We start from the raw sequence: 21939 nt of genomic DNA, 5'->3' as shown, positions 1-21939 counted from the left end.
GCGAGGGGCCCGGGACCCCCGGGGAGCGGGGGGAGATGGCCCGGGACTTCCCAGGGGGTGGGAGGCGGCCAGGACCCCCGGAGGAGCTATGGGAGGGTCCCCCAGTACCCCTATGGAGGGGGGGAGCGGACCCCAGGACCCCCATGGGGCTATGGGGGTTGTACCCCAAGACCTCTGGGAGGGGGGGACCCCAGGACCCATAGGGGTTGTACCCCAAGACCCCTGTGGGGGGGGTGCCGCAGGACCTCTGTGGAGCTACAGGGGTTGTACTCCAGGACCCCTACTGGGGGGGGGACCCCAGGACCCCCATGGGGCTACAGGGGTTGCACCCCAAGACCTCTGGGAGGGGACCCCCAGGACCCATAGGGGTTGTACCCCAAGACCCCTATGGGGCTGCAGGGGTTGTACCCCAAGACCTCGGGGGGGGAAACCCCAGGACCCCTATGGGGGGGTGCCCCAGGCCCCCGTGGGGTTATGGGGTGTGCAGGTGCCCCGGGACCCCCACAGGGTTATGGGGGGGTGTCACTGGGTTTGGCAGCACAGGAAGGGGCCGGACCCCCAGCCCGGTTCCCCCCCCGGAGGGGCTGCGTCCCCCCCACGCGCCACGCAGGGGGTCTGCTCCCAGCACCCTGCCCAGGGCGAGGGGCACCGCGACCCCCCCAGCTCCCCCAGCCCCGCTCCCCGCAGAGACCCGCCGCGTTCGTCACACCCCACTGCGGCCGGTGACAGCGGGGACCGTCCCCTCCCGCAACGGAAGCCCCCCGACTTATTGTAGGACCTACCTAAACCCGGGGGGGCTGCTGGGCCTCTTGCCTATTAGGGCATTGCCCCCCTGAGTTGGGGGGGTGTATGGGGGGAGTTAGGAGCAGCCTGAACTCGAGGGGACCCCGTCCCCTGGGCTCACGGACACCCCACGGCCCCCAGCACCCCCTGCCCCACACCTTGCCCCCCACCCTGCGAACCCCCCCGTCCTGCCCGTATCCCACCGGGAAGCCTCAGGGTGCCGGGCTGGAGCTGAGGGCCCAGGGGGGGCTCTGGGAGCCGGGGGAGGGGGGATATGGGGGTCACAGCGATCTGGGGGGGCACGGCAGCACCCACGCTGCCTCCCGCGGCACGCGCTGAGCCGCAGCCCCCGGGAATATTAATAAGGCTTTACATAACGACGTAGGTGTGCACAGCACCCACCGGCGGCACTGGCACTGGGGGGGGGCCAGGTGAGGACCCCCACCCCTCCCGGGCTCCCACTGCTGAGCCCCCAGTTTGGCCCAGCATCTCCAGCGTCACTGGCCACCAGGCCAGGTCACCTCCCGCCCGTGGGTGCTGCCAGGGGTGCGTCCGTTCAGCCCCCAAACAGGGGGCTGCGCCCCCTCCCGTGGGGGTCCTCTGCTTGGGGGTGGGGTGTAGGGGGCACCCACGGGACCCCCGCCTGGGTGCCAGGGTCGGCAGGGTGGGCCGCGAGCCACACAGCCTGGGAGCTCCTGGGGTCCCCAAACTTTTCGGGGGGGCGGGGGGGCTCAATGCCAGGCTGGGGGATGAGACTTGAAGAAAGGGGGGGACCCCACGGCGCGGAGCAGAGGGGGGGCTCGGGGGTGCGTGGGGGGCTGCGGGAGAGGCGCGCGAGACAAAGGCGAGGAGCCTCGGCAGCTCGTTACCGCTTAATATCGTGATTGATGAGCGCCAAAATAGACCTGTGCAGCAATCTGGAATAATCAGCAGGTTCTGGGCGTTAATCCGGGGGGAGTTCGGCGGGGGGGGGGGCAGCGGGGGAGCCCAGTCCGCTCCGGAGCAATTCCCCCCCCCCCGGATGAATTAATAAAGCAATTAGCGTCGGGCGAGGCGGCCGCGCGGCCAAGCGAGCGTCGCGCTTGGGTTCGGCTGCACGCTCGGCCTCCGCCAGCTCCGCTGCCAGCGGGCCCTGCCAAGGGGGGGTCTCAGCTGGGGGGGGGTCTCTCGGTGGGGGCTCTCTGGGGGGGGGGGGCTGGCGGTCACGGCGGCCGCCGTCCTTCCCGCCCGGCACGGCCGGTGACTCAGCCCGGAGCAGCGGGCGTGAGCGGAATGGCGACGGCCGCCACGCCGCCTCTTCCCTTGGCCCCGTTCATTTTCCCCCCCAAGATGCTGCACGGGAGAAAAAGAAACACCCGGAGGGGGGGGAACGGGAAGCAGGGGGGGGGGGGAACCTGCCTGGAGACACCCCCGGCCGGGCGGGCGAAGGGAAACTGAGGCACGAGGCCGGCCGGGATCAGCGCCGGCTTCAGTTAAAGCCGGTAAATCCTGCCAGCAGCTCCAGCCCCGCTGTGTCCAGCCCCCCCCCAGCACCCCCAGACTCCCCCAGACCCCCACGGGAGACCCGCAGGGGTCGTTTCCACCGGAGACGCGGGGGGCTGGGTGCCCACCCCGGGGTGCTGGGGCAGAGCCGGCCCCAAATCTTCCCCGGGTGCCCCCCCGCCGCGAGTCGGACGCGGGCGTCGAGGGGCAAAGCGGTTTTAGTGAAGGCGGCGATGGCTGGGGATGGGGACAGCTGGGGACACCGCGGTGGCATCGGGCGGTCGAGGGAGGACGCGGGGGGTCCCGGCCTGGGGTGGGAGCCGGGCTCAGTGCGGGGGGGCCCTGCTGAGGAGGTTCTCCCGGCACACCTCCCGGTAGGCGTTGCGGAGCAGGACGTAGGGGAAGCAGGTCTCCAGCATGTCCACCGTCAGGAAGGACGACTCGGCCACGACCTGAGGGCGAGGGGACGCCCGCGGCCCTCAGCACCCCCCCCCTGCCTCAGTTTCCCCCCGGTGCCTGGTAGGGGAGCCGGCCCCCAGCCCCTCTCCGGCAGCGCTGGGGGCTCCCTCCCTGGATGGCTCCCGTTCCCCAGCTCCAGATTGAAATATTTGCATTTAAATTGCTTTGCAGCGAGGGCGAGCGCTCCCTGAATACCAATCCCCCCCCCACCCCCGGCTCGGCCGGCCCAGCCGCTCCCCGGGGGGCTCGGAGCCGGATCCGGCCCCCCCAGACCCACCCAGAGCTGGGCGAGGGCTGAGCACCCAGTGCCGGCTGCGGGCTGGGGGCTGGCGCAGCCTGGGCAGAGCTGGAGCCCGGCAGAGACGCGGAGATGGGACCTGCCCACCCAGGAGCACCCTGCAGCCCACCCAGGAGCACCCACGGCCCACCCAGGAGCACCCCGCAGCCCACCCAGGGGCATCCCGAGGCCCCAGACCCAACCTGAGCACCCAGTGCTGGCTGTGGTCTGGGGCTGCAGCAGCCTGGGCAGAGCTGGAGCCCGGCAGAGATGGGACGTGCCCACCCAGGAGCACCCTGCAGCCCACCCAGGAGTACCTGCAGCCCACCCAGGGGCACCCATAGCCCACCAGGAGTACCTGCAGCCCACCCAGGGGCACCCATAGCCCACCCAGGAGTACCTGCAGCCCACCCAGGGGCACGCACAGCCCACCTAGGAGTATCTGCAGACCACCCAGGGGCACCCACAGCCCACCCAGGAGCACCCACTGCCCACCCAGGGCCACCCGCAGCCCACCCAGGGGCATCATGAGGCCCCAGACCCAACCTGAGCACCCAGTGCTGGCTGTGGTCTGGGGCTGGAGCAGCCTGGGCAGAGCTGGAGCCCGGCAGAGATGGGACGTGCCCACCCAGGAGCACCCTGCAGCCCACCCAGGGGCACCCACAGCCCACCCAGGAGTACCCCACAGCCCACCCAGGAGTACCTGCAGCCCACCCAGGAGCACCCCGAGGCCCCAGACCCAACCTGAGCACCCAGTGCTGGCTGCGGTCTGGGGGCTGGAGCAGCCTGGGCAGAGCTGGAGCCCAGCAGAGATGCGGAGATGGGATGTGCCCACCCAGGACCACCCCGCAGCCCACCCAGGAGCACCCACAGCCCACCCAGGGGCACCCCGAGGCCCTGCCGTCGCTCACCAGCTGCATCAGCAGGGAGATGGAGTCGCGGTTCCGGGCACGCAGCTTGTCCGTCTCCTGGCCCAGCTGCAGGAGGCTGACGGAGGCGAGCTGCGGGACGGATCCTGCTCAGCGCTGGGCACGGTGCCCACCCCGGGAGGGTGCCCACCCCCCACCCGCGGCCCCCGGGCGCTCTCACCAGCAGGAACTCCTTGAGGTGGGTCTCGATGTTCTTGTTGTGGACGGTGAAGAGGGCGGCCGAGACGTGGATGATGGCCTTGGCCAGGCAGTGGATGTTGTTGTTGTAGCCTGGGGACAGCGGCAGGTTGGGGACAGCGGCAGGTTGGGGACAGCAGCAGGTTGGGGACAGCACAGGGTCTCTGCCGTGCCCACCTCCCTTGGTGCAGTTATGGGCCACCAGCCCTCCCAGTCCCGGGGTCCTGCCGTCCCCACAGACCCTCCGCTGTGGTTCTGGGGCACCGATGACTTTGGGGGTCCCAGCACACACAAGGTGTGACACCGGGGTGACGGGGACACGGGGACAAAGCTGCCGGGGCCGCGGCCAAGCCTCACCGTCCATCTCGGTGTTGTAGACGGAGGCCGGGTCGGAGGCCAGCAGGGGCAGGGACACGGCCACGAAGACCAGGAGCAGGCAGGCCACCTTGTACTCCTCCTCCGGGGACGAGCCGTCTGCCAGCGAGGGAGGTGACACTGAACGGGGGGCCAAGAGGGGACCCCGGGGGACCCAGGGAGGTGGCATGGGGTGGGGGAAGGTGAGCGGCGCTGGGGGTCCGTGGCAGGGTCATGGATCTCGGGGACAGTGAGGTGGCACGGGGGGGGGGGGGGGGAAGGTGAGCGGCACTGGGGGTCCGTGGCAGGGTCCTGGGGGTCCGTGGCAGGGTCCTGGGGGTCCGTGGCAGGGTCACGGATCTCGGGGACAGCAAGGTGGCACGGGCTGGGGGAAGGTGAGCGGTGCTAGGGGTCTGTGGCAGGGTCTTGGGGGTCCGTGGCAGGGTCACGGATCTTGGGGACAGCAAGCTGGCACGGGGGGGGGGGGAAGGTGAGCAGTGCTGGGTGTCCGTGGCAGGGTCCTGGGGGTCCGTGGCAGGGTCACAGATCTCGGGGACAGCGAGGTGGCACGGGGGGGGGGGGAAGGTGAGCGGTTCTGGGGGTCCATGGCAGGGTCCTGGGGGTCCGTGGAAGGGTCACAGATCTCGGGGACAGCGAGGTGGCACAGGGTGGGGGGAAGGTGAGCGGTGCTGGGGGTCCGTGGCAGGGTCTTGGGGGTCTGTGGCAGGGTCACAGATCTCGGGGACAGCGAGGTGGCACGGGGGGGGGAAGGTGAGCGGTGCTGGGGGTCCGTGGCAGGGTCTTGGGGGTCTGTGGCAGGGTCACAGATCTCGGGGACAGCGAGGTGGCACGGGCTGGGGGAAGGTGAGCGGCGCTGGGGGTCCATGGCAGGGTCCTGGGGGTCCGTGGCAGGGTCACAGATCTCGGGGACAGCGAGGTGGCACGGGGGGGGGGGGAAGGTGAGGGGCGCTGGGGGTCCGTGGCAGGGTCACGGATCTCAGGGACAGTGAGGTGGCATGGGGGGGGGGGGAAGGTGAGCGGTTCTGGGGGTCCGTGGCAGGGTCCTGGGGGTCGGTGGCAGGGTCACGGATCTCGGGGACAGCCCCCCGTGGTACCCGTCTTGCTGCCAGCGAGGACGTTCACCAGCGCGGGGTCGATCTCACAAGGGATGCCCGCGGCTGAAGCCAGCTCGAAGATGCTCAGGGTGACCTGGGGGGGGGACGGGGACGCGCAGGATCAGGGTTGGGGACACGGGGGACCATGCAACGCCACGCGGTGCCACGCGATGCCACGCGGTGCCACCCAACGCAGCGGGGACAGGACGGCAGCGACCAGCCCTGCTCGGGGACAGCGGTCCCGAGCGCTCGGAGGTGCCACCCTGTCCCCGTCCCCCCCCCTCTGCGCCCACCTGGATGTCGGTGTCGGGGGTGACAACGTCCGTCAGACGCTCGATGGGGCCCATCAGGAAGGGGCAGTGGTGGGAGAAGACCTGCAGGGAGAAGGTGGGTGCTCGTGGTGCTCCTGCTGACCCCCCCCAACAGGCTGTGGGGCCTGTGGGTGGGGGTCCCATGGGGTGGGGGGCCCGTGGGGTGGGGGGCACCCACCTCCCGCAGGCCCTGCTGGGCCATGGCGCGGAAGCTCAGGATCTCCCCGATGATGGTCATGCGCTTCAGGACGTTTTCGGCCGCTGCGGGAGAAGAGCGGTCAGCGGGGACACGTATGTGCGTGCACACGCATGTCTGTGCATACACACGTGTGTGCCGGCCCCAGGATCCCCCCCCCATGTCCCCGGTGCCCCCCACCCCCCCAGACTCACAGGTCAGCCGGGGCAGCAGAGCCGCCATCTGCTCGGGCTTGCAGGAGCTGGAGCGCAGCTGGACCAGCGTGTCCATGTTCTCGTTGACCAGTTTCTGCGGGGACGGGGGGCTCGTGGCACTGGGGGACAGGCCGGGGAGGGGGGGGGGCACCCCCCAGACCCCCTGCCCCCCCGCCACGCCAGCCAGCAAGTCCAGGGGGGCTGGGATGGGGCCCGGGGTGGCCTGGCCCTGCCTGCCCGGTCACACCGTGCTCCAGAACCTGGTCCCAGTAGCCCGACTCTGGTCCCAGTAGCCCCACCCTGGTCCCAGTAGCCCGACCCTGGTCCCAGTAGCCCGACCCTGGTCCCAGCAGCCCAAGCCTGGTCCCAGTAGCCCGACCCTGGTCCCAGTAGCCCGACCCTGGTCCCAGTAGCCTAAGCCTGGTCCCAGTAACCCAACCCTGGTCCCAGTAGCCCGACCCTGGTCCCAGTAGCCCCACCCTGGTCCCAGTAGCCCGACTCAGGTCCCAGGAGCCCGACCCTGGTCCCAGTAGCCCGACCCTGGTCCCAGCAGCCTGACCCAGGTCCCAGTAGCCCGACCCTGGTCCCAGCAGCCCAAGCCTGGTCCCAGTAACCCGACCCTGGACCCAGTAGCCAGACCCAGGTCCCAGTAGCCCGACTCTGGTCCCAGTAGCCCGACCCTGGTCTCAGTAACCCGACCCTGGTCCCAGTAGCCCGACCCTGGTCCCAGTAGCCTGACCCAGGTCCCAGAGCCCGACCCTGGTCCCAGTAGCCCGACCCTGGTCCCAGTAGCCCAAGCCTGGTCCCAGTAGCCCGACCCTGGTCCCAGTAACCCAACACTGGTCCCAGTAACCCGACACTGGTCCCAGTAGCCCGACCCTGGTCCCAGTAACCCAACCCTGGTCCCAGTAGCCCGACCCTGGTCCCAGTAGCCTGACCTAGGTCCCAGTAGCCCAAGCCTGGTCCCAGTAGCCCGACCCTGGTCCCAGTAACCCAACACTGGTCCCAGTAGCCCAACCCTGGACCCAGTAGCCCGACCCAGGTCCCAGTAGCCCGACCCTGGTCCCAGGAGCCCGACCCTGGTCCCAGTAGCCCGACCCAGGTCCCAGAGCCCGATTCTGGTCCCAGTAGCCCAACCCTGGTCCCAGTAGCCCGACCCTGGTCCCAGTAGCCCGACCCTGGTCCCAGTAGCCCAACCCTGGTCCCAGTAGCCCAACCCTGGACCCAGTAGCCAGACCCAGGTCCCAGTAGCCCGACTCTGGTCCCAGTAGCCCGACCCTGGTCCCAGTAACCCAACCCTGGTCCCAGTAGCCCGACCCTGGTCCCAGTAACCCAACACTGGTCCCAGTAGCCCGACCCTGGTCCCAGGAGCCCGACCCAGGTCCCAGAGCCTGACCCTGGTCCCAGTAGCCCGACCCTGTTCCCAGTAGCCCAAGCCTGGTCCCAGTAACCCGACCCAGGTCCCAGTAGCCCAAGCCTGGTCCCAGTAGCCCGACCCTGGTCCTAGTAACCCGACCCTGGTCCCAGTAGCCCAACCCTGGTCCCAGTAGCCTGACCCTGGTCCCAGTAGCCCAAGCCTGGTCCCAGCAGCCCAACCCTGGTCCCAGTAGCCCGACCCTGGTCCCAGTCCCCCCAGTCCCAGTCTGGGTCCCCCAGCCCCACCTTCAGCTCGGTGACCTGGGAGCCCACGTGCCACATGAGGTTGTCGCTGAGGAACTTCATGCCGTAGGGCCCGATGAGCTCGGCCAGCGCCCGCATCTCTGCGAGCAGGCGGGGGGGGAGACAAGGACGGGGACATCAGCGGGGTCGGCGAGGTGACGCTCCCCCCCGCCCCGTAGCGTCCCCGCGGGTCCCCTCACCCGAGACGTCGGAGAACTCGGCGGCGCTGAAGTGGGGCTGGCCCTCGCGGGGCACCGTGGCGAAAGCCTGCAGGGCAGGGGCCAGGACGATGGCCCCCGCGCTGGCCTGCCGCAGCAGGGCCTCCAGGTACCTGCGGACACCGAGCCGCTGCCACCGCCGCGGAGCCACGACCCGTGGCACGGCCACCCACCTCCCGCCAGGGACGGAGGGTGCCGGTCCCGGCGTGGCACCCACCAGTTGGTGTAGATGGTGGTGAGCGTCTGCTCGCCGGCGGCGTCGCGGGGCTGCGTCTGCTGCAGGAGGACGCCGCAGATGACGCGTCCCGTGTCCAAGCCCACGAATTGTCCCAGCGACTGGATGAAGGTCACGTAGGCGCTCAGTCCCACCAGCACCTCCGAGGGCCTGGCCACCTCCTGCGTGGCCTGGCTGTAGCCCGCCATGGCCACGATGGCTCTGCGGGGACGGGAGAGGGGTGTCCGGAGAGCGGTGGCCGAGTGGCCCCCTCCCCGGCGGCACCCACAGCCCGCCCTTGCCGTGTCCCACGTCCCCGGCGCGGTCCCTACTTGGTGAAGCGTGTCTCCAGGTGGCAGCTGAGGTACTCGGCCGGTGTCACCGTGTGCTCGAAGACGGTGAAGTTGGGCACGTGGTTGAGGCTCAGGGACAGCTCGGCCAGCGTCAGGTGCAGCTTGTCCATGCTGGGGTGGGGGGGACAGGGGACGTTAGCCACACCGTGACCCCGTGGGGGACAACCCCACGGTCACGCCATGCCCCCGTGGCACACCCGACGTCTGGTGGCCACCGCACCCTGCCAGCCCCCTGGCCACCCTCGCCAGCCCCGCGTGGCTCTCACTTGGTGGTCAGGGTCCGGTCCTTCCTCTGGCTCTCGGCCCCCGGCTTGTCCCGCTCGGGCTCCCCCTTCTTGGCCGGCAGCTTCAGGGTCTTCTTGTTGCGGGCTTTGCTGACGGTGGAGGCGCAGTGCTTGGGCAGCAGCTGCCGGCCACGGGCAGCGGGTTACCACGAGCCGTGGCACCGAGGACACCCCATCCAGGGCCTCCAGGACCAGAGGTCACCATCCCCAAGGCTGAACTGGAGGGACACCCTGCCAGGTATTCCCCACCATGGCCTCTGCTGTCCCGAGGCTTGGGAGAACATGGAGGCCAAGGAGGCCATGGAGGTCCCAGGGAACAAAGAGGCCACGGAGACCAGGATAGCCCAAAGGCCACTGAGACACCAAAGGCTACAGAGACCCCAGAGGCCACAGAAGCCATAAAGACATCAAAGGCTACATAGATCCTGAAGGTGATGGAGACCTCAAAGGTCATGGAGACCTCAGAGACCCTGGAGACCCTGGAAGCCACAAAGGCCACAGAGACCCTGAAGGCCACAGAAGACATGAAGACACCAAAGGCTACAGAGATCCTGATGGTGATGGAGACCTCAAAGGTCATGGAGACCTCAGAGACCCTGGAGAATCTGGAAGCCACAAAGGCCACAGAGACCCTGGAGGCCACAGAAGCCATCAAGACACCACAGGCTACAGAGATCCTGATGGTGATGGAGACCTCAAAGGTCATGGAGACCTCGGAGGCTCTGGAGACCCTGGAAGCCACAAAGGCCACAGAGACCCTGGAGGCCACAGAAGCCATCAAGACACCAGAGGCTACAGAGATCCTGATGGTGATGGAGACCTCAAAGGTCATGGAGACCTCAGAGGCTCTGGAGACCCTGGAAGCCACAAAGGCCACAGAGACCCTGGAGGCCACAGAAGCCATCAAGACACCACAGGCTACAGAGATCCTGAAGGTGATGGAGACCTCAGAGGCCCTGGAGACCTCAGAGGCCCTGGAAACCCCAAAGACCACAGAGATCCTGAAGGTCACGGAGACCCCAAAGGCCACAGAGACCTCAGAGGCCCTGGAGACATGACCCTCACCTGCTCGCTCAGGTTGTGCTGCTCAGCGCAGGCATCCATGACGCAGGTGCTGGCCTGCCGGGCCATCTCCTCCAGGAACTTGTTGCACAGCCCCAGCGCTATGGCCTTCAGGTGGGGATACTGCGAGGGGAAAAGCCACGGCACCATCACAGCACCTGGCACGTGGGTCACGGCCACGTCTGCGTGATGCCACCAGCTGCCCCGAAGCCACGGGGCTGCCATTGTCCCCTACCCACATGTTCCTGGTCCAGCCCCTCCACCGCCGGCCGGGCAGCAGCCAGCCCCAGTGCCCGTGGCCCCCGTGGCTCCCCGGGCAGCAGGACCCACCTCCTCCGGGCACATGGGGTGGACGCAGCGGGAGAAGTGGCTGCAGAGCAGGGGGAAGGCGATGCTGTAGCGCAGCATCGACGGCTCCTCCATTGTCGCCAGAAACATCTTCTCCACGGGGCGAGGGTAGAAACTGCAGGATTGGGGGCAGAGGGGCAGAAGAAGGGGGCAGAGGGGCAGAAGAAGGGGGCAGGGAGGGCAGGAGAGGGGATTTGTCTTTCTGGACACCCTTTTCCCGTGCCAGATGCATCCTGTCCCTGTCCCCGTGTCCATGTGTGTGTCACCTAACCTTACCCAACATCTCCCATGGGGTGAGATGTCCCCCATGGCCACCTCCATCCCTTCCCGCACCCATCTCCCGGCACATGTGGGCACCTTTCCACGCGTGCTGGGGTGCAGGACGTGGCTTGAAGACCCCCAGCCGGGGTGACCCCCCATGACTGCGGGGAAACCGAGGCAGAGCGGGTGCCTGCGCTCACCACAGGTCGGAGAGGTCAGAGGCCTCGGCCAGCAGCTCCTCCAGGGAGTCGAGCAGTTTGGTGTGGAAGACGATGAGGTTCATGACGCGCCCCACGTCGGGGTTGGAGCCCAGCGGCAGCGAGGCCTTGGCCACGCTGGTGTAGGCCTGGGGGGACAGCGGGCAGGGGAAGAGGACGAGGACAAGGACAGGGATGGGGACAGCAATAAGGAAGGGGATGGGGAGAGAGGAAGGGGATTGGCACAGGGACAGGAACAAGGACAGAGATTGGGAGGGGGGCTGGGACAAGGAGAGGGACAGGGACAAGGACGGGGAGAAGGATTGGGACAGGGACAGGGACAGGGACAGCACCTGCAGCCGGAACCAGTCCAGGCGGAGCGGGGTGAAATCAAACTGCTCCTTGTCGTCAGCTGCGGGGAAACGGGAACGCGGGGAGACGTGTGGAGAGGAGGATCAGTCTGGGGGTGCTAATCGGGGGGTACTGGTCCTGGGGGTGCCAGTCTGGTGGGTGCCAGTCCGGGGTGGCAGTGCCCACCCCCACGGGACCCCCGGGAGCTGCCACCTCCCCATTGTCCCACAGGCCCAGGCCTGGGTGCCCAGCATGGTCCAGGGCTGCTGCAGGGCTCCCGGGGCAGCGGGGACACCGGTCCCCGGGCAGTGGCAGGGACACGCCGGGGGGCACACGGTCCGTACCTCCCTTGACAGAGAGAGCCGAGAGGGAGCTGACGAAGGACGACAGGATGATGGACTCCTCCTCAGGGCACACGGAGAGGTTCTGCGGGGCCAGGGATAGGGACAGGATGAGGGCCAGCCAGGATAGGGCACGGGTGACAGGGACAGCCCCAAGAGGGGGGACAGCCCAGCCCCTGCCCGCGCCCCGCGGTACCTGGATGACGTCGCTGAGGACCAGGGCGTCGAAGCGGGCCAGGTACTGGACGTGGTAGCGTTGCAGCACCCCGACCTGCCGCCGTACCAGGCTCCGCAGCTGCTCCATGAGAAAGAGCAGCTCCGCGACGTGGCTGCCGCCGGAGCCGCCGGTCAGCGCCCGTGCCCGCCGAACCGCCCACGGCACCGCGGCGTTGCCCCACCACGAGACCACCCCCATGGGCACGGATCCCCCCCCCTGCCCGGTACCGGTGCCCGTGCCTACCTGTCAGCGAAGTCCTCGGGCGTCTTGGTCTTGGTGACGTGCTCGGCGTGCCGCGCCAGCCAGCTGACCTCGTCCCGGCAGAAGGAGAGCGCCATGAAGACGAAGAGGGCCTGGGCAGAGCGTGGGTCAGAGGGCACCAGGCAAGGGCTGCTGCCCCCAGGCACTGCTGCTGGGTTGGCACTGAAGGCCCTGGGCACTGTCACCACACGGCACCGGGCTGGCAGCGGCAGTAACCCCCCCACTGACCCCACCAGCACCCACTTCACACCCCCAGGCACATGCAGAGCCCCGGCACCCAGCCCCACGCACCCCCTGCACCCCAAACCCTGCACCCACGCACCCTCTGCACCGCATACCCAGCACGCATGCACCCCCTGCATCCCAAACCCTGCACCCCAAACCCTGCACCCACGCATCCCCTGCACACATGCATCCCAAACCCTGCACCCATGCACCCCATACTCTGCACCTATACATCCCATGCATCCCAAACCCTGCACCCATGCACCCCATACTCTGCACCTATACATCCCATGCATCCCAAACCCTGCACCCATGCACCCCAAACCCTGCAACCCTGCACCCCAAACCCTGCACCCCAAACCCTGCACCCATGCACCCCATACCCTGCACCTATGCACCCCTTGCACCCCAAACCCTGCACCCACGCATCCCCTGCACACATGCATCCCAAACCCTGCACCCCAAACCCTGCACCCATGCATCCCAAACCCTGCACCCATGCACCCCCTGCACCCCAAACCCTGCACCCACGCACCCCCTGCACCCCACACCCTGCACCCACACACCCCGTGCCCCCCAACCCCTGCACCCCTGGCTCCCAATGTCCCGTTCCCCGCGCACCCACCTTGGGGCCCAGCAGCCCGGGCTGGTCCTCCAGCAGAGCCTCCAGCTCCCGCACGGCCCCGCGCAGGTACGCCCGCCGGCCCCGGTGCAGGGACCCGCTGCAGGGGGTCAGGGTGGGGGTCAGGGCCATCCAACCACCCCCCCCCAGCCACCCCACTCACCCAGTGGGGACAGCGCAGGCACCACGTGGCAATGGTGGGGGTGGTGGCACGGGGCCGGTGTGGACCCAGTCGAGGCACCTCAGTCCCCACCCAGGGTTCCCTGGGACCCCCCCAGCTCTCTGAGAGTCATGGCACCCCCAGGACCCTCCAACCCTTTGGGACCTCCTGGGACCTCCCAGCTCCCCAGGACCCCCGGGACCCTCCCCAGCCCCGCTGTCCCCCCGTCGGGTCCCCAACCTGTGAGACACGGCGTGTTCCTTGCACTCCTTGAGATCAGCCACCCGCTTCCCGTACCTGCGAGAGAGCCACGGCCGGGCAGCGCCAGGCACAGCACCCGGCACAGCACCCGGCACAGCACCCCACAGAGCCCCCCGCACAGCCCCCGGCACCCAGCGCAACCCCCTGGCACCCTGTGAGGTCCCCCGGCACCCAGCAGAGCTGCTGGCAGAGCCCCCCACCCCCGGCACCCAACACAACCCCTCAGCACCCTATGAAGTCTCGCAGCACCCAGCAGAACTGCTGGCAGAGCCCCCCACCCCCGGCACCCAACACAACCCCCCAGCACCCTGCGAAGTCTCCTGGCACCCAGAGACTTCTGGCAGAGCCCCCCACCCCTGGCACCCATCACAACCCCTCAGCACCCTGCGAAGTCTCCTGGCACCCAGCAGAACTGCTGGCAGAGCCCCCCACCCCTGGCACCCATCACAACCCCCCAGCACCCTGTGAAGTGTCCCAGCACCCAGCAGAGCTGCTGGCAGAGCCCCCTACCCCTGGCACCCGACACAAACCCCCAGCACCCTTCAAAGTCACCCAGCAGAACTGCTGGCAGAGCCCCCCACCCCTGGCACCCATCACAACCCCTCAGCACCCTGCGAAGTCTCCTGGCACCCAGCAGAACTGCTGGCAGAGCCCCCCACCCCTGGCACCCATCACAACCCCCCAGCACCCTGCGAAGTCTCCTGGCACCCAGCAGAACTGCTGGCAGAGCCCCCCACCCCTGGCACCCAACACAACCCCCCAGCACCCTGTGAAGTGTCCCAGCACCCAGCAAAGATCCTGGCAGAGCCCCCCAGCCCCACGCCACCCCCCTGGCACCCTCCACGGCCCCGGCGCTGGCACGGCCGATACCCTTTGAGGCTGCCGAGCAGCTCCTCGGTGACCTTGTGGACCTGGAGGGCTTCGTCGCGGAGGAGGGTGACGAAGAGCGAGCCCTGCAGCGCCAGCCGCCACAACTCCAGGCACTGCGGGGACGAGCTCAGCGCCGCCGGGCACACCAGGAACCCCACTGCGGGCACAGCCGTCAGGCGGGCAGGGGCTGTCGGCACCGCAGCGGGCACCGGGACAGCCCAAAACCGGGTGCCCGAGTGGGGCTGGGGACCCGGAGCCCGTGTGGGGCTGGGGACCCTGAGCCTGCGTGGGGTTGGGGACCCTGAGCCTGCGTGGGGCTGGGGACCCGGAACCTCTGTGCAGTTGGGGAACCGGAGCCTGCGTGGGGCTGGGGACCCGGAGCCCGCGTGGGGCTGGGGACCCGGAGCCCGTGTGGGGCTTGGGAACCGGAGCCTGCGTGGGGCTGGGGACCCGGAGCCCGTGTGGGGCTTGGGAACCAGAGCCTGCGTGGGGCTGGGGACCCGGAGCCAGCGTGGGGCTGGGGACCCGGAGCCTGCGTGGGGCTGGGGACCCGGAGCCCGTGCGGGGCTGGGGACCCGGAGCCTGCGTGGGGCTGGGGACCCGGAGCCTGCATGGGACTGGGGACCCGGAACCCATGCGGGGCTGGGGACCCGGAGCCACCGTGGAGCTGGGGACCCGGAGCCCGTGCGGGGCTGGGGACCCTGAGCCTGCGTGGGGCTGGGGACCCAGAACCTGCGTGCAGCTGGGGAACCGGAGCCCGTGTGGGGCTGGGGACCTGGAGCCTGCATGGGGCTGGGGACCCGGAGCCTGTGTGGGGCTGGGGACCCTGAGCCAGCGTGGGACTGGGGACCCAGAGCCTGCGTGGGGCTGGGGACCCGGAGCCCACGTGCGGTTGGGGACCCGGAGCCTGCATGGGGCTGGGGACCCGGAGCCAGCGTGGGACTGGGGACCCAGAGCCCATGCGGGGCTGGGGACCCGGAGCCTGCATGGGGCTGGGGACCTGGAGCCTGCGTGGGGCTGGGGACCCGGAGCCCGTGTGGGGCTGGGGACCCGGAGCCCGCGTGGGGCTGGGGACCTGGAGCCTGCGTGGGGCTGGGGACCCGGAGCCCATGTGGGGCTGGGGACCCGGAGCCAGCGTGGGACTGGGGACCCGGAGCCAGCGTGGGGCTGGGGACCCGGAGCCAGCGTGGGACTGGGGACCCGGAGCCAGCGTGGGGCTGGGGACCCGGAGCCAGCGTGGGACTGGGGACCCGGAGCCCATGCGGGGCTGGGGACCCGGAGCCCGCGTGGGGCTGGGGACCTGGAGCCTGCGTGGGGCTGGGGACCCAGAGCCCACGTGCGGTTGGGGACCCGGAGCCCATGTGGGGCTGAGGACCCTGAGCCTGCGTGGGGCTGGGGACCCGCGGGCACCCCAAGGACTCACTGAGGATCCAGCGCTCCATCACCTCCAGGGACAGGTACTCGCAGGCCATCTGGGGACACAGGTGTCACCGCGTCACCGTCCTCAGCCCTCCCGCAGCCTGGCCCGGTCCCCGTGGCGCGGTGGCACTCACGGTGTCGGAGCTGGCGGGGCTGAGCATGGTGCCGGAGGTGCTGAGCAGGCTGAGGAGCTGGTCGCTGCGCCACTGCTCGGCCCCTTGGTTCCTCCGGGCGAAGAGGAAATGGAGGGACAGGAGGGCACTGGTGACAGACTGGGGCACAGGGGGGACATCACGGGGAGGGCGTGGGATGGATTGGGGCAGGATGTGACCCCGCTGGCTGCGGGGAGCCCCGTCCCACCTTGGTGTGGGGCCCAAATTCCTCCGTCAGCTTCTTGAGGGGGTGGTCGTATTCCAGCACCATCTGTCCCAGGCGGGCGAAGCTGGGGTCACTGCGAGGACGGTGGCACGGGGGTTGGGGACAGTCCTCGGGGCCAGCCGCAGTGGGGACAGTCCGTGGGGACAGCCCGACCCACCTGGTGCCGTGGCTCATCTCGTGGGCGCAGTGGTACATGCCGATGAGCACCCGGCGGTCCTCGGTGCGGGCCAGCAGCAGGACGAGGGACACGTAGGTGACAACCAGGTCCAGGTAGCTCTTGGTGAAGTCGTAGTTGACGTGCTGGGGAGGGGACAGCCGTGAGAGCGTGGGCACGGCCGTGGCACCCCCAAAGTACCCCTCCAGGACCCCCCGTGCCCCACTCACGATGTCAAAGAAGCACTGGCTGGCATCAATGGTGTTCAGCAGCTCGTAGACGTGGTCCTAGCAGGGAGGGGACAGGGGCCGTGTCACTGCTGTCCCCCCTCACGGTCTGAAATGATGGCACTGCCCCCCCAAACCCCGCTCTGCCCCCCACCGCGCGCTCCAGCTCACCCTGAACTCCAGGACGTCCAGGAAGGAGTGGTAAAAGGGTGCCAGCACCCGGGCGATGTCCCCCTTGTCCTTGTGCACCGGCCCCAGGTGTTGCTGCAAAGGGACAGAGGGGACACTCAGGGTCAGGTGACACAGGGCAGGGGGCCCGAGGGAGGGGGACGGAGGGGAAGCCAGGTGGTGGTGACACAAAGCGAGGTGACACACGGTGGACAGTGTGGACACTGGACAATGGGACAACCCAGGGTGGGGCTGGTGAGGACACTGGGGATGGGGTGACACAGGGCGGGGGGCAGAGGGGACACCCCCGTAGGGCTGACCCGGGGTGGGGGGGACAGAGGGGATGCCCCGGTGCCTCACCGTGCTGCTCCGCACGTCCAGGTGAGGAAACTTCTTGTTGATGAACTTGATGGAGGGCTCCATGGCCTTCTCGCCGAGGAAGGGCGGCCGCGTCTTGGGGTCGGAGCAGGTCTGCGGGGACCCCCCCAGCATCAGAACCCCCCCCCAGCACCCCCTCCTGGGCTCAGCCCCCCCATCAGACCCCCCCATCCCCCAGCAATCCCCCCACCCCCTGTTTCTTCACGACCCAGGACCCAGGCTCTTCCCCAACAGATGGGGTGGGGTACCCCGGTGTCCTGCAGCCCAACCTTCCCCCCCCGAGGGGACCCAGGCATCTGGGCCCCACCCCGCACCCACCTTCTTGATGTTGTAGATGCGGATGAGGACCCCCCGTCCCCGGTCGTTGAGGATCGTCAGCTTCTCGGCGAACTTGTTCTGGTAGACAGAGGGCAGTGACATGGTGGCGACGTGCCGGGGGTGGGGGTCACCCCGTGTCCCCCACGGCCCCTGATCGGTCCCACGGCCCCAGCACCCAACTTCCCCTTCCCCGGCTTCCTGGGCTGGGCCCCAAGCTGGGGCCACCGCCACGTGACATCACCGCCACCACCCCGTGACACCGCCAGTGCCTGATGCCATGGCTGCGTGACACCGCTGCCACGGAGGTCCGGCCGTGGCCGTGCCACGCCGGTTGTGGCCCGGTGACACCGGCTGTGGCCCGGTGACACCGCTGGCTACAGCCACCCAGCACCAGTCCCAGCCATGCTATACTGGCCAGGACCCTATAGTGCCAGCCATCACCGCGTGACGCTGCCCACAGCCACGTAACGCTGGCCAGGGCCATACAGCAGCAGCCAGGGCCCTACGGCAGCACCCAAGGCCCTACAACACCAACCATGACCCATCTAACAGCAACCAGGCCCATACAGCACTGTGTGAGGCCCTATAACGGCACCCACGGTCCGTATAAGACCATCCAGGCCCATATACCACCGCCCAGCCCCATATACCACTCCCTCAACCCATATAACGCTGCTCAGAGCCCATATAACGCTGCCTAGGCCCACACAGCACTGCCCAGGGCTCATATAGCATGGCCCACGGTCCATATAACATCACCTGGGCCCACACAGCACTGCTCAGGGCTCATATAGCATGGTCCACGGTCCATATAACATCACCTGGGCCCATGCAGCACTGCCCAGGGCTCATATAGCACCACCCATGGCCCATATAACATTGCCTGGGCCCATATATCACCACCTGGGGCCCTTATCGCACAGCCCAGGGCAAATATAACATTGCCTGGCCTCGTATAGCGTCTCCTGGGGCACAGGTAGCACTGCCTGGGCTCACACAGCAGCACCAGGAGCCCATATAACACCACCTGGGCCCATATAGCATGGCCCTGGGACCTATATAACACTGCCTGGGGCCCACAGAACACCACCTGGGGCCCACATAACACAGCCTGGGGCCCATATAGCACCGTCAGGGCCCATATAGCATCACCTGGGCCCACATAACATGGTCTGGGCCTATATAGCACGGCCTGGGGCCCATATAACACGGCCTAGGCCCACATAACACAGCCTGGACCCATATAGCACGGCCCGGGGCCCATATAACTTTGCCTGGGCCTATATAGCATGGCCTGGGGCCCATATAGCACCATCAGGGCGCACATAACACGGCCTAGGCCCATATAGCACGGCCTGGGGCCCACATAACACTGCCTGGGCCTATACAGCACGGCCTGGGGCCCACCGGCCCCTGCCCGGGCCCACCCAGCCGCGCCGCGGGCGCCCCGTGGCGGCCTGGCCCGGCCCGGCCCCCGTTGCCGTGGCGCCGCGGCGCGCGCGCGGGGCCCGTTGGGAGTCGGTTGCGCCGGGCAGAGGGGGCCCCACCATGGATCCCGGAGCGCTCGTCCCGTGTCCCTACGACAAAAGCCACCTGATCCGGGCCTGCCGGCTGCCCTACCACCTCGTCAAGTGCCAGCAGGTGAGCGGGGCCGGGGCTGGCGTCTGCTGCGGGCCGGGGCCTACTGGGGGCCGGGGTCGGGGCCTACGAGGGGTCGGGGCCTACTGGGGGCCGGAGATGGGGCCTACGCGGGCCTGGAGTCTGCTGAGGGCCGGGCCTGGGGTCTGCTGGGGACGGAGGTTGGGGTCTGCAGGGGGCTGGGGTCTGCTGGGGACCGAGGTTGGGGTCTGCAGGGGGTTGGGGTCTGCTGAGGGCTGGGCCTGGGGTCTGCTGGGGAGCGAGATTGGGGCTTACTGGGGGCTGAGGCTGGGGCCTACAGGAGCCTGGCGTCTGCTGGGGAGTGAGGTGGGGGCCTGCTGGGGGCCAGGGTTGTGGCCTAGAGGGGCCTGGGGCCTGCTGGGAGCCGAGTTTGGGGCCTACTGGGGGCTGAGGTTGGGGCCTTTGGGGGTCTGGCGTCTGCTGGGGCCGAGGCCTGCGGGGGCCGGGGGCCGGGCAGCCCCGAGGCAGAGGCTCCCCGCCAACCCAGCGCCTCTCCCCTCTCGTCGCCCCCCACCTCCCCCCCCCCAGAACAACCCGCGGGTGGCCCGCACGCTGGCCGTCTGCCCCTTCAACGCCAGCCACAGGGTGCCCCAGGCCCAGCTGCAGAGCCACGTCGCCTCCTGCCCCAGCAAGCGCCAGCTCAGCCTCTCCCACGGTACAGGGTGCCCCCCACCACCCCCACCCACCGGCCACGCTCGGCTGGGCTCGCTCTACAACTTGTCCCCTCTGTCCCCGCAGAGAAGGACGCGTCCCTCGGCAACAAGATGAAGCAACCGGAGGTCCCCGCGCTCTGGCAGGGTCCCCCGTGCCAGGAGGACTGGGAGGCCGGTGAGTGTCCCCGGGGTGCCAAGCAGCGCTCCCCACCCTCCTCGCCGCGTCGCCCCGAGGCTGGCACGTCCCCACCTCGTCGCTCTTTGCAGAGGTGGAGGACATGGAGGAGCCCCTGCCGTTCATCCTCAGCGTCAACAGGAATGATCTGCTCCTCCCCTGTGACAAGTAGGAGCCCGCAGGGCTGGGGACATCCCCTCCCTGGGTACCCCCATTTAGGGGGGGGGGGTGTCCCCCAGGGTGCTGCCCACACCGACCCCCCCCGGGCCTGTCTTGCCCCCCCCCCCAGCTCTGCCCCAGCAGAATCCACAAGCTCGAGGCGAGGCGGGGGAGCTGCGGAACCCCCTGCCGCGGATGCGCAGTGGCAGGCGGGCGAGGAACCGCGGGAGGAACCGTGGACGGTGGTGGCAAGACCGAGGCGGCGCCAGTTCCTCCCCTAGGATGGGGGTCCCGGGGGGGGCAGGGCCCCGTCGATGGCTGCTGCGGGGCGGAATCGTGCCCGCCGATTTTAAACGCCCGTTACGGGTCGTACCCGCGGATTTTAAACGTTTGTCACAAATAACGCTGCCTGCGTGCGTCTGCCGTGTCCCGTCGGCTGGCGGGGACGAAGGGACCCTGCGGGCTGGGGACCGGGCCACCCCCACGGGGTGGGTGCTGGGGCCACCCCGGCAATGGGGACCCAGGGGACGGTGTGAGCTGGGGACGGGGCCACCCAAGGGATGGGGACCCAGGGGACGGTGTGAGCTGGGGACGGGGCCACCCCAGGGATGGGGACCCAGGGCACAGGGCCACCCTGCGAATGGGGACCCAGGGGACAGGGCCACCGCGGCAATGGGGACCCAGGGGATGATGTGAGCTGGGGACGGGGCCACCCCAGGGATGGGGACCCAGGGGATGGTGTGAGCTGGGGACAGGGCCACCCCAGGGATGGGGACCCAGGGCACAGGGCCACCCCAGGGATGGGGACCCAGGGGACAGGGCCACCCTGGGAATGGGGACCCAGGGGACGATGTGAGCTGGGGACCGGGCCACCCCAGGGGTGGGGACCCAGGGGACAGGGCCACCCCGGCAATGGGGACCCAGGGGATGGTGTGAGCTTGGGACAGGGCCACCCTGGGGATCAGGACCCAGGGCACAGGGCCACTCTGGGAATGGGGACCCAGGGTATGGTGTGGGCTGGGGACAGGGCCACCCTGGGGATGGGGACCCAGGGGACAGTGTGAGCTTGGGACAGGGCCACCCTGGGGATGGGGACCCAGGGGACGGTGTGAGCTGGGGACGGGGCCACCCCAGGGATGGGGACCCAGGGGACGGTGTGAGCTGGGGATGGGGCCACCCCAGGGATGGGGACCCAGGGCACAGGGCCACCCTGGGAATGGGGACCCAGGGGACAGGGCCACCGTGGCAATGGGGACCCAGGGGATGATGTGAGCTGGGGACAGGGCCACCCCAGGGATGGGGACCCAGGGGACGGTGTGAGCTGGGGACAGGGCCACCCCAGGGATGGGGACCCAGGGCACAGGGCCACCCCAGGGATGGGGACCCAGGGGACAGGGCCACCCTGGGAATGGGGACCCAGGGGACGATGTGAGCTGGGGACCGGGCCACCCCAGGGGTGGGGACCCAGGGGACAGGGCCACCCTGGCAATGGGGACCCAGGGTATGGTGTGGGCTGGGGACAGGGCCACCCTGGGGATGGGGACCCAGGGGACAGTGTGAGCTTGGGACAGGGCCACCCTGGGGATGGGGACCCAGGGGACGGTGTGAGCTGGGGACGGGGCCACCCCAGGGATGGGGACCCAGGGGACGGTGTGAGCTGGGGATGGGGCCACCCCAGGGATGGGGACCCAGGGCACAGGGCCACCCTGGGAATGGGGACCCAGGGGACAGGGCCACCGTGGCAATGGGGACCCAGGGGATGATGTGAGCTGGGGACAGGGCCACCCCAGGGATGGGGACCCAGGGGACGGTGTGAGCTGGGGACAGGGCCACCCCAGGGATGGGGACCCAGGGCACAGGGCCACCCCAGGGATGGGGACCCAGGGGACAGGGCCACCCTGGGAATGGGGACCCAGGGGACGATGTGAGCTGGGGACCGGGCCACCCCAGGGGTGGGGACCCAGGGGACAGGGCCACCCTGGGAATGGGGACCCAGGGGACGATGTGAGCTGGGGACCGGGCCACCCCAGGGGTGGGGACCCAGGGGACAGGGCCACCCTGGCAATGGGG

The 21939-nt window shown here is 69.3% G+C and overlaps 2 protein-coding genes across 2 annotated transcripts; one reads left to right on the top strand and one right to left on the bottom strand.

Annotated features, from left to right (window-relative positions):
- Positions 1 to 2465: 2465 nt before the first annotated feature.
- On the bottom strand, positions 2466 to 17855 carry NCKAP1L (NCK associated protein 1 like). The gene is made up of 31 exons (XM_075445648.1): positions 17224 to 17855; positions 16888 to 16998; positions 16531 to 16623; positions 16363 to 16419; positions 16136 to 16278; positions 15961 to 16051; positions 15735 to 15872; positions 15605 to 15653; positions 14182 to 14338; positions 13291 to 13347; positions 12894 to 12990; positions 12026 to 12135; positions 11762 to 11894; positions 11569 to 11650; positions 11227 to 11285; positions 10877 to 11022; positions 10398 to 10530; positions 10071 to 10190; positions 8988 to 9127; positions 8701 to 8832; positions 8372 to 8590; positions 8137 to 8267; positions 7940 to 8037; positions 6278 to 6371; positions 6066 to 6148; positions 5870 to 5950; positions 5577 to 5670; positions 4465 to 4581; positions 4091 to 4200; positions 3913 to 4002; positions 2466 to 2717 (listed from the first exon to the last, which is right to left on the bottom strand). The coding sequence occupies exons 1-31, from the start codon at positions 17323 to 17325 to the stop codon at positions 2592 to 2594; spliced, it is 3393 nt and encodes a 1130-aa protein (XP_075301763.1). The 5' UTR covers positions 17326 to 17855; the 3' UTR covers positions 2466 to 2591.
- Positions 17856 to 18693: 838 nt separating this feature from the next.
- GTSF1 (gametocyte specific factor 1) lies at positions 18694 to 20272 on the top strand. The gene is made up of 5 exons (XM_075445650.1): positions 18694 to 18864; positions 19411 to 19537; positions 19621 to 19710; positions 19803 to 19878; positions 20000 to 20272. The coding sequence occupies exons 1-5, from the start codon at positions 18772 to 18774 to the stop codon at positions 20148 to 20150; spliced, it is 537 nt and encodes a 178-aa protein (XP_075301765.1). The 5' UTR covers positions 18694 to 18771; the 3' UTR covers positions 20151 to 20272.
- The last annotated feature ends 1667 nt before the right edge of the window (positions 20273 to 21939 follow it).

The sequence above is a fragment of the Opisthocomus hoazin genome, chromosome 32 (genome assembly GCF_030867145.1).
Source record: "Opisthocomus hoazin isolate bOpiHoa1 chromosome 32, bOpiHoa1.hap1, whole genome shotgun sequence".
In the NCBI taxonomy this organism is placed as follows: domain Eukaryota; kingdom Metazoa; phylum Chordata; class Aves; order Opisthocomiformes; family Opisthocomidae; genus Opisthocomus; species Opisthocomus hoazin.
Note: the sequence above shows the minus strand (reverse complement) of the source record. Positions and strands in the feature narration are given on the sequence as shown.

Bases quoted from the DNA above. Each gene is read 5' to 3' on its own strand.
- GTSF1 (XM_075445650.1), top strand. From the start codon at position 18,772: ATGGATCCCGGAGCGCTCGTCCCGTGTCCCTACGACAAAAGCCACCTG. The intron at 19,711-19,802 runs GTGAGTGTCCCC...CGCTCTTTGCAG, and splicing joins CCAGGAGGACTGGGAGGCCG to AGGTGGAGGACATGGAGGAG. The intron at 19,879-19,999 runs GTAGGAGCCCGC...CCCCCCCCCCAG, and splicing joins CTGCTCCTCCCCTGTGACAA to CTCTGCCCCAGCAGAATCCA.
- NCKAP1L (XM_075445648.1), bottom strand. From the start codon at position 17,325: ATGTCACTGCCCTCTGTCTACCAGAACAAGTTCGCCGAGAAGCTGACG. The intron at 12,136-12,893 runs GTGGGTGCGCGG...CGCTCTGCCCAG, and splicing joins CCGGGCTGCTGGGCCCCAAG to GCCCTCTTCGTCTTCATGGC. The intron at 11,651-11,761 runs GTACCGCGGGGC...CTGGCCCCGCAG, and splicing joins TCCTCAGCGACGTCATCCAG to AACCTCTCCGTGTGCCCTGA.